General features: G+C 41.2%; 1 protein-coding gene across 1 annotated transcript in view; it reads left to right on the top strand.

The window, feature by feature from the left end:
* The window catches only part of KAZN (kazrin, periplakin interacting protein), a 1,331,681-nt gene that overhangs the window by 333,633 nt on the left and 982,567 nt on the right, over positions 1–15,481 (top strand). The window contains exon 2 of the mRNA XM_069545947.1: positions 5,896–6,053. Coding sequence (XP_069402048.1) covers positions 5,896–6,053 — 158 coding nt within the window. The remainder of the gene's footprint in view (positions 1–5,895; positions 6,054–15,481) is intronic.

Genomic DNA, 15,481 nt, shown 5'->3' with positions numbered 1-15,481 from the left:
TTTTTAGTACATGAAATGTTTACTGTGCCAGGCACTCTGCCATCTGCTTATTTTACATTTGCCAAAGGTGGGGGGGGGGAAACCTCTAGACTTGTTCCCTGCCTTTACTTTTATTGTGTCCCACTTGGCTGGTGTTGGTGGTATAACACCCCATTTGTGGTGGTGTTCTCTAACCAGACATTATTTTGGATCAGGAGTGTGGGTATTGTGGCAAGATTATGAGAATAGGAGTTGGAAAGTCATGTCACGGCCTTGGGTCTCATCTGTTGTGTATGTTTCTGAGCTGCAGATGGTGACTGCAGCCATGAAATTAAAAGACACTTGGCTCCTTGGAAGAAAAGCTATGACCAACCTAGACAGCATATTAAAAAGCAGAGACATTACTTTGCCAACAAAGGTCTGTCTAGTCAAAGCTATGGTTTTTCCAGTAGTCATGTATGGATGTGAAAGTTGTACATAAAGAAAGATGAGCACTGAAGAACTGATGCTTTTGAACTGTGGTGTTGGAGTCCCTTGGACAGCAAGGAGATCCAACCAGTCCATCCTAAAGGAAACCAGTCCTGAATATTCATTGGAAGGACTGATGCTAAAGCTGAAACTCCAATACTTTGGCCACCTGATGTGAAGAACTGACTCATTTGAAAAGACCCCAATGCTGGGAATGATTGAAGGCGGAAGGAGAAGGGGATGACAGAATATGAGATGGTTGGATGGAATCACTGACTCAATGGACATGAGTCTGAGTAAGCTCCGGGTGTTGGTGATGGACAGGGAAGCCTGGCGTGCTGCAGTTCATGGGGTTGCAAAGAGTCGGACATGACTGAGTGACTGAACTGAACTGAACTGGTAGCTCAGTGTGCTCCAACCTTCCTGTGTCTAAATAAGAGAGAAAAGCTATATAGAGTGTTTAAAATTTTATAGTCACAACTCCAAAAAGTTGTTTGTTGTTGTTGTTTTCACGTTTCTATAACGAAATTAAACTTGGATCTGGAGCCAACATTTCAACTGATAATAACTCAGTCCCTTCTGGTTGAAAACTTTGTACCTCTGGATAAATATCAAATAAATTCAAATTACTCCCCTTTCCATTCTCTTTCTCTTCTCTCTGGGTTATTGGGAGGATGATATACAGTAAGTCCCCTGCATATGAATGAGTTCTGTTCTGAGAGTGTGTTAAGTCCAATTTGTTCGCAAGTCCAACAAAGTGAACCTAGGTACCCAACTAACACTATTAGCTATATAGTGCTGTTCTGTAGTATGTTAATAATACTTTTCACACAAATAATACATAGGCAACAAATAAATGCACAAAAATGTTTTGATCTCATAGTACAGTGCCTTGAAAAGTACAGTAGACAGTACGTCAGCTGGCATATTGGGACTGGCATTGAGTGAAGAGGCAAGAAGAGTTACTGAATGGAGAAGGGAGAAGAGGTGGGAGACGGTTGAGCTGAAGGATCATCAATAGGAGTCAGGGGCCAGCTGCAATTTCACTCATGCATGATGTTGATGGCATCAGATTCTGGGTTCTTGCTGGAACCAGAAGCATGGTCACATCTTTGAAAGTTTGTATGTAGGGGACTTAGTGGACTATCCTATCTTGGGGTCCATGAATCTCCCTCTGGGTACTTCTGGACTCACTGGAGATATCTGCAGTCCTCATGATGCTAAGGGAGACTGGAGGTGGGATAGTGAGGGTGGTAGGGCTGTAGTGCCATCTCAGATCCTCTTGGACCTGAAATGCCATCGCCTGTTGTTTCCACCCTCATACTGGCAGGTGCACTGCGAGGTTGTCCCCGCCCCCAGTGCCCAGGGTAGGACATAAGACATTAAGTCACTCTGCTTTCAGATCCCCAAGTCTATCTGAGTGTATTTCTACCATCTCCTTCTGAGTACAAGGATTCAAATTAGGCAGGAATCAGGTCCCATACTTCCTGTTTTTCTTGTTCATCTTTCTCTGTTTTAGCCAAGCTTGTTCCCTAGTCCAGGGAAATATTTTAGAGCCTTCCTGTGCAATGAAAATCTGCTCTGATATCATATTCTGTATTCTTCCTATTTTATGGCTTGTAGCTACAACTCTATGCTCAGTTGTCTGAGACTGATTCTCTATTGTTCAAAATCATCATCGATTTATTTGCTATCTGTAGTGCTTACTCATGGAGAAGGCAATGGCACCCCACTCCAGTACTCTTGCCTGGAAAATCCTATGGACGGAGGAGCCTGGTAGGCTGCAGTCCATGGGGTTGCTAAGAGTCGGATATGACTGAGCGACTTGACTTTCACTTTTCACTTTTATGCATTGGAGAAGGAAATGGCAACCCACTCCAGTGTTCTTGCCTGGAGAATCCCAGGGACAGGGGAGCCTGGTGGGCTGCCGTCTATGGGGTCGCAAAGAGTCGGACATGACTGAAGTGACTTAGCAGCAGCAGCAGCAGCAGCAGCAGTGCTTACTCTGGGCTTGCTTGGTAGCTCAGCTGGTAAAGAATCCACCTGCATTGCAGGAGACCCTGGTTTGATTCCTGGGTCAGGAAGATTCCCTGGAGAAGGGATAGGCTACCCACTCCAGTATTCTTGGGCTTCCCTCGTGGCTCAGACAGTAAAGAATCTGTCTGCAATGAGGGAGACCTAGATTTGATCCTTGGGTTGGGAAGATCCCCTGGAGGAGGGCATGGCAACCCACTTCAATATTCTTGCTTGGAAAAATTCCATGGATGGAAGGAGCCTGTCAGGCTACAGTCCATGGGGTCACAAAGTGTTGGTCACAACTGAGTGACTAAGCACACAGCAAGGACAGTTAACATTTCTTTTAATGAAAGGGCTGTTGAAGTTTTTTCAGCTTTTATCTGAAAAAAGTCATTATTTCACCTTCATTTTTTGAAAGATACTATTATTGGTTATAGAATTCTAGATTGACAAGTATTTTCTTCAGTATTTTTAACAGTCATAGATTCTTCTCTGGTTTTCATAGATTTTGATGACAAGTCTGATATCATTCCTCTCTCTCTTCCTCCAAATGCAGTGTGCCTTCCTCTTCTGGCTGATTTTAAGATTTTTGTGGACTTCCCTGGCAGTCCAGGGGTTAAAACTCTGTATTTCCACTGGACAGGGTGTGGGTTTGATCCCTGGTCAGGAAACTAAGATCCTCCATGCCATTGCAAAAAAAAAGATTTTCTGTTTCTCACTGTGTGTTTAGCAATTTGATTATAATATGTCTTGGTGTAGTTTTCTTTGTATTTGTCTTGCCTGAAATTTATTGAGATTCTTGTATTCAGAGATTAATAGTATTATCAAATTTGGAAAAAGAAATTTTCACTGTTTCCTCACACATTGTTTCTGTCCCTGCCACTACCCTATCCCCTCAGATTCCAAGTGCATGTTTCTCAGACAGCTTTATATTGTCAAAGATGCTCTGTTTATTCATTATAGAGAGTTTTATTATAAAATTTCAATTTCATTGATATTTTCTTCTTCATTGTTTAATCTGCTATGCATCTCCTCTAGTAAAAATTTCATTTTAGATATGCATTTTTCATCCTTAGATGCTCTATTTAGTTCTGGTCTAAATATTATATTTTTCTCCTCATCATAATAGTGTTTTCTTTTACAACCTTGAACAGAGAATATCTATAGTAGCTATCTTAATAGTCATATTTTCTAATGCTATCACTTGTTATTTCTGAGTCTGTTTCCATAAACTGATTTTTCTCCAGGCTACAAGCTACACTTTCTTGTTTCTTTACATGTCTAGTAATTTTTTATTGAATACAGAGCCTTATGAATTTTGCATTTTGAGTGCTAGATTTTGTTATGAAAAGTGAAAATGTTAATCTCTCAGTCGTGTCCAACTCTATGTGACCCCATGTACTGGAATCTGCCAGGCTCCTCTGTCCATGGAATTCTCCAGGCAAGAATACTGGATAACCAAGAATACTGGGTAACCGTTCCTTTCTCCAGGAGATCTTTCTGACCCAGAGATTGAACCTGAGTCCCCTGTATTACAAGCACATTCTTTACTGTCTGAGCCACCAGGGAAGCCCAGATTGTATTCAGTCAGTTCAGTCACTCAGTCGTGTCTGACTCTTTGTGACCCCATGAATCACAGCACACCAGGCCTCCCTGTCCATCACCAACTCCCGGAGTTCACTCAGACTCACGTCCATCGAGTTAGTGATGCCATCCAGCCATCTCATCCTCTGTCGTCCCCTTCTCCTCCTGCCCCCAATCCCTCACAGACTGTGTTATACTTCTACAGAAAAAAAAAAAAAAAAAAAAGCTCATTTTTCTTTCCTGGTAAGTATTTTAGTTATGGGAAGATTAGTTTGATCCTTACAAGGCTTACTTTTAAACTCCTTTTGGGTAGACCTGGAGTTGCCTTTATTCTAAGGATCATTTAGCTTTGTTTCTAAACCTTTATCCTTTGGGAGGCCCTGCTGAACATGCTGTGAATTCCAACCAAGACCCTCCACTTTGGCCAGTGAGCGTGAAAACAATTTGTTTTCCTGTAAGCTCTCTTGGAATTATTGGGCTTACAGCTCCCCAAAATGTGACTGTCCTTTCCTGGAATTTTCCCTTGCCAGATATGTAAGGTTTAATCTTACCCATATATAGAATTGATATTTAGCCAACAACTCAGAGACTCCTGTACAGATTTCTAGAGATCTCTGTGTAATTCCTTCTTTCTTAGTGATTTGTCTTGCAAATTAGAGCAGACTTAATCTTTCCAGTCTCTATCTTCTCAATTCAGTGTGAGGGGTGGGTTCTCCTTGAATTTCTCTTCCCATGTTGTGGTCTGGACATTCCATTTTTGCAGAATGCTGGCAATGATAGAACTCAACTTTTTCATCTTTTCTAAAGGATCACAGTGTTTTGCTGCTGTTCAATGTCTGAAAGTACTTGTTTCTGATATATTATACAGTTTTCTAGTTATTTGCAGCAAGTGGGTAATCTGAATATTCTTACTCCCTCATGGTCAAAGGCAGATGTTCTCAGAGTGATTCTATTGGATACTAGTTTTTGATTATTACTTTGTATCCTCAGAATGGTGATTAGTGCAGTGATTTCCTGAGAATGTGTAGGCTTTACTTATTCTTGGTTTGAAAGGATAGATTTACCTGGAAGTTACAGAAATTCAATAAGGAAACAAATTTTATTTCAAGGGAATGTAAGGAAATTAATTCACCAACATTTATTGAGCACCCTCTAACTTTTAGGACCTTTCCTAGTTATTGGGCATATACCAAACATAAACCAAGAAATTATTTTGAAAATCTCTACTCTTACCACATTTACTATGGAGAAAGCAGAAAAGGAAGTAAAAAGCATAAATAAAGTGAAATCTTAAAATCATGTCAGATGGCAAGTGCCGTGTGAATGATAGAGAAACAATAATCCTCCTGGTACAAACGTAGTACTGATTGGAAAATATGGCCACTATCCCCTCATTAAACTTAATGATAGAGGCCATCTGTTAAGAGGTAAAATATCCAACTGTATGACTGTAAATGTAAATCTACTATAGAGCTCTCCCCTTATGCCCTACTAATCTCTCTCTAATTCATAAATACTTATGTGTCATCTTTATAGAAGTGTTTGCTAACTTGTTTGTTTTCTGTGATTGGCATAGGACTGAACTCTCCATGTGAGTAAGCATCCAGTCTGGTTTTTCCCACAACTGCATCCCCAAGCATTTCCATACAGGCTCATGATTTGGAGAGTGTTCAGTCTATTACCCATTAAACACATGTGTTGGAGAGACCCATGGACATAAGGGTTCTTGACACCTGCCTGGGTTATACTTTATGTGTTCACCCTCAATTCTCCCTTCAAAAATTATAGCCAGTTTCTCTTTGAAAGTTACCTACTGTGATTTGACTTTCTTTCTTTCTTTTTTTGCAGCAGTCCAGTCACTGCACACCCTAAATGACCAGATATCCCATTTTATTGTCACCAAGTCAAAAGCGCTGGAGGAGGACCAAGACCCTTTTCTTCCCACTGAGAAGGAGACGCTCAAGAGTTCCATGATATTGATGAGGCACCTCTTAATGGATGCTCAGGTACAAAGATCAATAAATCCTATATAGAGTAGGTGGTGACCTTTTTTTGTTTTCTTCTTGGTATAGGCTGCACAAAAACACTCATCTGTCACATTCATTATGACTAACTTTGTGATAAACAGCTGCATAATGGACTTTCTGATATATTGAGTATTGGATTTCTAATTAAGTATTATTTTGGATTTAGTATCAAAGTGGCTTGTTTTTAAGTCAAAGTAATAGGGCTTAAAATAATATATGTGTTGTCTCTGAGAATTTAACAGATCTCCCATTAGCCTTGGAAAGTGAAAACCCATTTACATACAAATTTGGCAGGCATCAAAGCTGGCAGAGGCTTTGGAGTGGAGCAATACTTATCCCAAACAGCATCACTGAGTAACTAATGAATATTTTGGTACATTTGGTGCACCACCAGTAAGCGAATCAGCACTACTTTTTTTCTTATTTTTTCTTTTTAATGCTAGCAGTGAATTAATTACAGAAGATATTTAGTTCATTGCATGGTTTGTTGAGATGTGATTCTTCAAGGTTATTCCTTGTTCACTCTTTTATTGAAATATTTAAAAACTAATGTATCTACTCCTTCTGGTTTTGTTGGTGGGTCTCTCCCGATATGTTGATGGACAAACACCAGGTGTCTTAAGAGAACTGATCATTTTCTGTGTTTGTGAAGCCAAGCTGAACTAGATTTTATTTTCGTGTCTGCCTCTTCCATATTTAGAAATGTTTAAGAAAATGTTCTTTGGGTCTGGTGATGTTGTTCTATTTTCTCTTAGAACTTTCTTCCTGAGCTGTTTTTTCTGTTCAACAGCAGAGAGGTCAAAATGGTTGGTGGTTTCCTGTGTTCTGCTCTGTATCAGATTTTCTACTATGGTTTCTTTGCTTTTGTTTCTATCATGGTGGTTTTTTATGTTTTATTATTTAAAATTAATCGTGAAGCCTCGATCTTGCACCAATAAGACTTTAACCAGCAAAGTTTTGTTCATTTCTCACCTGTCAATGCTTGAAGCTGTCCCATGGCATTTTTGAGCCCCTGTATTGAGGTGGCCCAAATTATGCAAAGCCTTTCATTTTTATTCACTGTTCTCCCCTTTCCCCTTTATTATGAGCAACCCATTCAGCCTCTCCTTTCTCCCCAGGCCTGACTAGCGGAGAAAGGGAAGATTGTGAAGCTACAACAACCAATTTTAAAACTCAGGGGAAAAAAGGGAAATTTAGAACAATTTACCAAATAAAAGAGAGCAAATTGTTCTTGAAAGGATTAGCTTTCCTCGGTGCCTGGACCCAATCCTATAGCTAATACAACAGCCGAGGGAACCATCTGAATGCATCCTTGATGATGTTGTGTAAACTCCTGTTTGCAAAATATTAAGGGAGGAAGAAATCATTCATCTTTCCCCTCTCCTTCATATATGAGCTTACTAGTGCCTAGAAGTGGATTTTGAGAATTTAATGTTGCTTAAGGAAATATTTTCTCCCCCTAAGTACAGGGTTCATTTAACAACTTGTATCCTTTATGGCTTTGATTACAAATGTTTCTTTATTTATCAAGTGGGACTAAAATATCTTATAATGTGGTTACTGTGTGGGAAGAATTGATGCTTTTTAACTGTGGTTTTGGAGTAGACTCTTGAGAGTCCCTTGGACAGCAAGAAGATCCAACCAGTTCATCCTAAAGGAAATCAGTTTGGAAGGACTGATGCTGAAGCTGAAACTCCAATACTTTGGCCACCTGATGCGAAGAGCTGACTCATTTGAAAAGACCCTGATGCTGGGAAAGATTGAAGGCAGGAGGAGAAGGGAGTGACAGAGGATGAGATGGTTGGATGGCATCACCGACTCAATGGACATGAGTTTGAGTAAAACTCCAGAATTGGTGATGGACAGGGATGCCTAGTGTGCTGCAGTCCATGGGGTCACAAAGAGTCGGACATGACAGAGTGACTGAACTGAACTGTGTGGGAATATTTTATTATCTCATTCTCTCCTGGTACCAAATCAATGCCTGCTAGAGTTTTCTCATTTAAATAGCTAGGGAAACATGGAGTAAGATATAGTGGATATTCTGCTAAGTCATACACTCTAAAAGGAAGATCAGTTGGATCTTTCCCCAGAGAAAAATGATCATAGAAATTCAGGTAAGAAAGTGGTATAGTATCTGGAAATGTTATTTCTTTGCCTCTTATTTTTTCAAAGATCCCTCCCTCTTATCTTTTGGACTAATATAGGATGAGGTGGGTTGTGATCAATCTAAAAATACTAACTTCATTTATTTTCTTCTAAAGGCATTAACTTTTTGAAACATTATTTGTGATTATGAATCTAGGTCTATGGCTGAAGTCAGTTAGATTCTTGTTATCTAATACCCCCAGGCTCAGATCACCTCTGAAATAACTCTCTACAAGATTAATGTTGCCAAACTTATAAAATACTGAGAAACCCCAACATTTTTGGAATGGCTGGGGTGATGTGTAGTTTTGAGTTCTGAAATAGACAACCATAGCTATATGATTTTTAATGAGAATCTTTATTGAGCATTTTGGAAATTTGGGTCTTTTCCATTCATTTTTTGGCATTGCCTCTTGTCTCAATTCCAAAGATGAACAAATGTACTTACTTCATTTTCTAAGTTCATCAGTAATGAGAGGTCAATAGCAGGTAAATATAACTTCTAGGTATCTCCTTCCGTTCAGCTGCATTTTGTGATATTAATAGATGTTTGTGTGTTGCAGGCCGTAAGCTCTTCAAGAGTAGCAACCACATCCTGAACTTAGTTGGTGTAATAGCCTTCTTAGTTCCATACCCAGAGGACTCTTAATAGTATTAGATTATGATGAAATACTCTGACATCAGCTTGCAAGTTGAATGGAGTCAGGCAAAAAGTATTCCAGAGAACCTGGAAGCTGCTTCCAGAGTGACTGCTTAAAAGACATAATCGATTCAAGTCACATCTGTCTTGGAAGCAATAAATCCTGCTTAGGAGAATGTCAAAGGCAAAAGCATTGCTGGGCTATGAAATTCCACCTCTGAGGATTATAAAACAGTATGCACAGAGCAAACACCTCTCCCAAGTATAATGGGGGTTCCAGAGATGATTGGCAGGTCTGACAATCTATCCTAGAGAATGGGATCAAGAAGGAATATCTCACACAGGCAGCCCAGAGGCCTGCAAGTGTTTATTCATCCCCTACATGTCTGTCTGAATATTTAGGGGGTGTCTAAAAGAGGCCCAGTGCCTCTATTTGCATTTCATTCCCTGTATAATCCAAAGGCCCCCCAAATTGAATGAAGGGTACCATTCAGATCACATTTGAAACCTGATCTTGTGGCTTTTATTCCTGAGAGCTCCATCTAAACCCAAAATGCCGACTCAGCTTTGTAAGTGATTAGATTCATAACACCAAAGAGGCAATTCTTTCTGGTACAGATTAATTCTTTTACTTGTACTGTGTGACTCTGCATGCTAAGAGGGGTTGATTATAGCAAATTAAATCTCCTATTGGCAGTTCTCTCCTTCTTTCCTCCAAAGACCTAATATCATTATTTATTAAGGGGTAAACAAATGCATGGGAAAACAATAAGATCGCTTTGTTGGCAGTAAGGTCCTTCTCTGGAAGGCTGGGTATTGAAAAGCAGAGATCTTTTGCGCCTCATTGTGGGTGGGGTCTCTTTTCACAGGACTTGGGATATGGAGCGATCAAGGAGGTCCTGTGCTCCACTGACCCTCGGCCACTGGCCAGGCCTGACGGTGCCTCAGCCTTCTCTGCCCGGAACGTGGCTTGTCTAGGTCTGAAGGGAGAGCTCAGTTTAAGTGAGACTCAATCACTGGGACATCCTTCCCAGAGGACTGTCTCTAAGAATGAAGTGAGAAAGTCTTTACACACAAAAATAAACTGTACAACCATCTTCTCTAAGCAAGTCTGCATGTACAGGCTGACAAAAGTCAAGTGTTAGGCAGAAGAGGAATGAAACATGCTTTATCTTCTGGGCTGTCTTATTCCCCTGCTCTGTCCTCACTGTCCCTTTTCTTCTTGCCTTTTTTTTTTTTTTTTATTTTTTTTGATTTTAAATTCATTTATTTTAATTGGAGGCTAACTACTTTACAATATTGTATTGGTTTTATCCTTCCTTCTCCCCAGTTCAGTTTAGTTACTCAGTCACGTCTGACTCTTTGTGACCCCATGGACTGCAGCATGCCAGGCTTCCCTGTCCATCACCAACTCTCAGAGCTTGCTCAAACTCACATCCATCGAGTCAATGATGCCATCCAACCATCTCTTCCTCTGTCACCCATTTCTCCTCCTGCCTTCAATCTTTCCCAGCATCAGGGTCTTTTCCAATGAGTCAGTTCTTCACATCAGGTGGCCAAAGTATTGGAGTTTCAGCTTCAGCATCAATCCTTCCAATGAATATTCAGGACTGATTTCCTATAGGATTGACTGGTTGGATCTCCTTGCAGTCCAGGGGTCTCTCAGAATCTTCAACACCACAGTTCAAAAGCATCAATTCTTAGGCACTCAGCTTTCTTTGTAGTTCAACTCTCACATCTATATGTGACTACTGGAAAAAAACATAGCTTTGACTAGATGGACATTTGTTGGCAAAATGATGTCTCTGCTTTTTCATATGCTGTCTAGGTTGGTAATGGCTTTTCTTCCAAGGAGCAAGAGTCCTTTCATTTTATGGCTGAAGTTACCATCTGCAGTGATTTTGGAGGCCAAAAAATAAAGTCTGTCACTGTTCCACTATGTCCCCATCTATTTGCCATGAAGTGATGGGACCAGATACCATGATCTTAGCTTTCTGAATGTTGAGTTTTAAGCCATCTTTTTCACTCTCCTCTTTCACTTCTCCCCATGCCTCAGCATTTTCCCTCCCTCTCTCAGCTTTCACTTCTCTCCTTCCTCCCCTGCCACCTCATTTCTCAGTTGACAAAATAAATCTTAGTTGAGATGTGGGATGAGATTCTGTTCCCCTTTCCCTTTCCTGTATCTCCCCTTCTCTTTTCTCCTCCTCTCCCTCGTGTCTTCTTCCCTCCCCTTCCCTTCCTTTACCTTCTCTTCTCTCATTTGTCTTTCTGTTATTTGTATTCAGGGAACTTGAGAGCATATTTGCCAAGGACCTATATTCCCCTTGCCAGACAAGAAGGAGAACATCAGGAGGGGGCAATGGGCAGGAGACCAGCCTGGCATTCAAGGAGGTCAATGAGGGCCCTGCCAGGATCAGAGACTCGATGTGATTTAGGTGGCTTCATTTTCCTTTCTTGTTTTTTTTTGTAGAGTAGTCTCCCCTGGTTGATTATGCTTTCAAGTTGATTTCTGGCAAGAATCAGGCAGATTTAACAGAAATGGTTTGATTGTTTGAGCTATCTGGACACCCTCCCTCTCTAGACTTCAGGTAGGAGGTAGATGGGTCCCCCAGGGTGGCGTGATGGGAGATTCATTCCCTTTGAAGCAATACTCCAAAATATCAAGAGCAGGACAATTGAGAGAGGAGGCTGGGCCCTGCCAGATAGAAGAGAAGAGACAACATGGTTTTCATTCTTAAATTCAGGAGACGTCCCCAACTACACACATGCAGAAAAACTCCTTGGAGGTCCTTGATGCTAACTGATGCTCACTACCCAGGCCTCTTTAGTGGAATGCATCTTGGCTAAGAGATACGAGCACACACATGGGAGAACCCTAAGATATGCCAAATATGGACTATGAACCAGGTAAATCAAAATGATTGTCCAAAGGAAAACTGGAAGAAATACCCCATAAAAGTGATTGAAAGTACCACCAGGGCACTACTTTCTCTCTGAGCCCACCTGTGGGCCTATCTATACATACTGTCATTTTTCCTCCTAATAAATACTGTACTTGTTTCATTGTTTTCTGTCTTTGTGGGAACTCTTCTGCATAGCTGAAGGCCCAGAGCCTTGTCACTGACCACTGGTCTAGTTGTGATGATTCGATGCTCTCATTGATGTGACCTGACCTCAATTTCTGGCTGAGAACTGAGGCCCTGCTTCAAGCTGCTTCAGGCCAAGGCCATCCAAGATAAGACTGACCTTGAAGTGTGGTTTGGAGCAAAGCATCTACCAGAACAAACCTGGGCTCAGGCTCCTGACCAATAAGACAGTGAAATCTACGCAGTAGGTTTCAACACATGCTGGGAAATGGACCTTGGGTGTCAGGTAGTTGACACACACTCATTACAGAGGTAATATCATGATGACTTCTCTTGTTATCAGCACTTTCCATCCTTTCTGAATTCAACCTGTGCTCATGGTCTGGACCCTGTGGTTATTACTAATGCAGTTATCTGGTGCTTTAGAGCTGCAACTGGCTTCATAGTCATGAACGAGACCCTGTTGGCAGCTCTGGAGAATGTCTGGTCCTTACATTGCACAAACTAAGGCACCAGATGGATGTTTGACTTCTCAAGGTCACAGACACTGCCTATGAGTAGCAACCCAAGAACAGTTTTTGCTTATCTTCTGAAATGTGACACCACCAGGCTTAGGCAAGACTTGGAACCCTCCCCAGTGTAGTAACAAGCAGAGAAGAGACTCTGAAATTAGAATGAGGGCAAAGAGGCAAAGTTTTCTTCCTAAGAAAATTACCCTTGGATATTTTTAAGTCTACTCATGCCATCAGATTTTCACTTCTTAAAGGTCATAGAAGAAAGAAATACTTAAATGGATGCTGAAGAATCAAGTTCAGCTAACAGGAAAGCTACAGTGGTAAGCTGATTATTCAAAGGAGTCTTAGCTTATCCCCTCCAGTAATCCCTGGGCTCAGTTACCCATTCTCTCCCTGTGCATTTAAAAAGGCAATGCTATTTTCCGTTCTCAGATTCAAAACTATAAAATCAGCAGGTATGAAGCTTGTAGTGTCTTATATAATGCATGCAAGTCCACTTCCCATTCTGCCATGATGGTTTTGATCTTTTAAAGTCTTTTTTAAAAATAAATACAATTTAACCTACAGGCATTGTCAGGCTTAAATGTGATCCCATCAGTTATAGAGCTTCTACGATCACCTTTCCTGTTCAGGAGAAATGGAGGGTGAGATATGAAATTGTAATGCAGGCTCTATTAAGCTTGTGTTGAGGTTTTTTTTTTTTTTTTTTTCCTAAGATAATAGAGAAAGGTAGCCTCTTCTGAGACCTCTGGCACCTTTGCAAAATCCACGAGGCAGAACTTTAGGAGAAATTATGAAATGCTGAACATTGCTTTCAGTGTTCACCATGCAAAGGCCCAGATGTAACTGGAAATAAGGCTCAAAAAGTGGGACTTCTGTCCGTTGCTAAATTGTGATGGAAAGGAGCATCTCTCAGGATACTGTTGTTGTTCAGTCACTAAGTCATGTCCAACTCCTTGTGACCCCATGGACTTAGCACTACCATGCTCCTCTGTCCTCCACTATCTCCCAGAGCTTGCTCAAATTTATGTCTGTTGAGTCTGCAATGCTGCCTAACTATCTCTTCCTCTGCTGCCCCCTTCTCCTTTTGCCTGCAATCTTTCCCAGGATCAGGGTCTTTTCCAGTGAGTCAGCTCTTAGAATCAGGTGGCCAAAGTATTGGAGCTTTAGCAACAGTCCTTCCAATGAATACTCAGGATAATCTCTCAGGATGGGTAATATTTGAATGGAATAGTCTGTATCAAACTGGTTTAGTTTCTAATAATCTGCATAGGACTAAAAAGCAATTTGAGAACTTATTTTCAAGTCATAGAACCTTTATGTTACATTTTTAGGTACTGAGTGTTTATTTGAATGATATATCTTTCAAATTGTTGACTTAACTCACAACATGAGAGTTGGAAGTTAAGTTTTATATGAGGCAAAATGAGGACTGCCCCCTGAGAGACAGTACCTCAGATAGCTCCGAGGAAATGCTCCAGAGAGGTAGGAAAGAAGAACAGCATGTATGAGACTTTGGTAAAGGGGGAGTACACGCAATCAAGCACACATTTTCTGAGAAGGTTTCTTCTAGTCTGCTGAAACTTTCTGCTAGTCACCAGAAGCAGTCATCACCATGAAGGATTCTGATGCTTTTCTAGATAAGAGGAGATTCAAGAATTGGGTTCATAAAATCTTCTCCTGAAAATATCTAACTATCTGAAGACCTGTCCTGCTAGTTTTTCCCAATACACAGAGTGCCTCATTTCTACTTTCCACCCTGAACTAATTTCAGGGGGTGCTGAAGGTCAGCAGCTATAGCAGCATGTGATTTCCCTGTCTCCTTGTAGAGGTAGATGGCAAGACCCAATGGCAAGTGCCAATTTGCACTTGAGAAAATGATAACATAATGGACTTCATGTTGGTCTAACCATCGATGGTTCATGTTATAATGAGGGGGATCTGACAGAGTAACAAAACCTTGGCAGGTTACGGGTGAGGAATGGGCTATAACTCTTTGGTCAGCTGCAGAGATGAGCTCTGGTTAACATAAGAGCTGAAACACTTAACAGAAGCAGATAGAGTAGCCCAGAGGAAAACCTGCAGAACTATATCTCAGAAAAGACAGGAAAGAGGGGACCTATGGAGATTTGGGTATTAGGAACTAAAGAGTAGGGTGCTGTGATGGGGATAAGTTGGCTCCAAGCATTTCCTCTCTCTGTGTCACTTTGATCAAGATTCAAATTCTAAAGAGTCAGACTGACCTGTCTTAGATTGTTGGATCCTCTTCCTCCTTGGACATGGGAGAGCGGACATGTTGATGGATATTCCCACCAAAACCACATGTAGTGTAGGGAGGCATTATTACTACAAGATGGTACATGGATGTGGGGCTGATGGAGACAATAAACTGACCATATATTCCACCTACATAAACCTGGTGCTTATGTCCTAGCACAGAGCTTGTTATGGTTGTTCAGGTGCAAGTCATATCTGACTCTTTGTAACCTCATGGACTGTGGCATACCAGGCTCTTCTGTCCTCACTATCTCCCCCAGTTTGCTCAAATTCATGTTCATTGAGTCAGTGATGCTATCTAACTGTCTCATCCTCTGCCACCAGCTCCCCCGGTTGCCTTCAATCTTGCCCAGCATCAGAGTCTTTTCCAATGAATTGGCTCTTCACATCAGGTGGCCAGAGTATTGGAGCTTCAGCATCAGTTCCTCTAATGAATATTCAGGGTTGATTTCCTTTAGAATTGGTTGACTTGATTTCCTTGCAGTCCAAGGGATTCTGAAGAGTTTTCTCCAGCACCACAGTTAGGAAGCATCAGTTCTTTGGCACTCAGCCTTCCTTATGATCCAACTCTTACATCTGTATATGACTACTGGAAAAACCATAGCTGGAGAGGGAAATGACAACCTGCTCCAGTATTCTTGCCTGGAGAACCCCGTGTGCCAGGGTCCAGCCCCGGTGGATCCAGGGTGATTCGAAGGTGGGGACGGAGTTGGCGTCCTGGAAAAAACTTATTTAATTACA

This window comes from Ovis canadensis, chromosome 12, assembly GCF_042477335.2.
Source record: "Ovis canadensis isolate MfBH-ARS-UI-01 breed Bighorn chromosome 12, ARS-UI_OviCan_v2, whole genome shotgun sequence".
NCBI classification, from domain to species: domain Eukaryota; kingdom Metazoa; phylum Chordata; class Mammalia; order Artiodactyla; family Bovidae; genus Ovis; species Ovis canadensis.
Note: the sequence above shows the minus strand (reverse complement) of the source record. Positions and strands in the feature narration are given on the sequence as shown.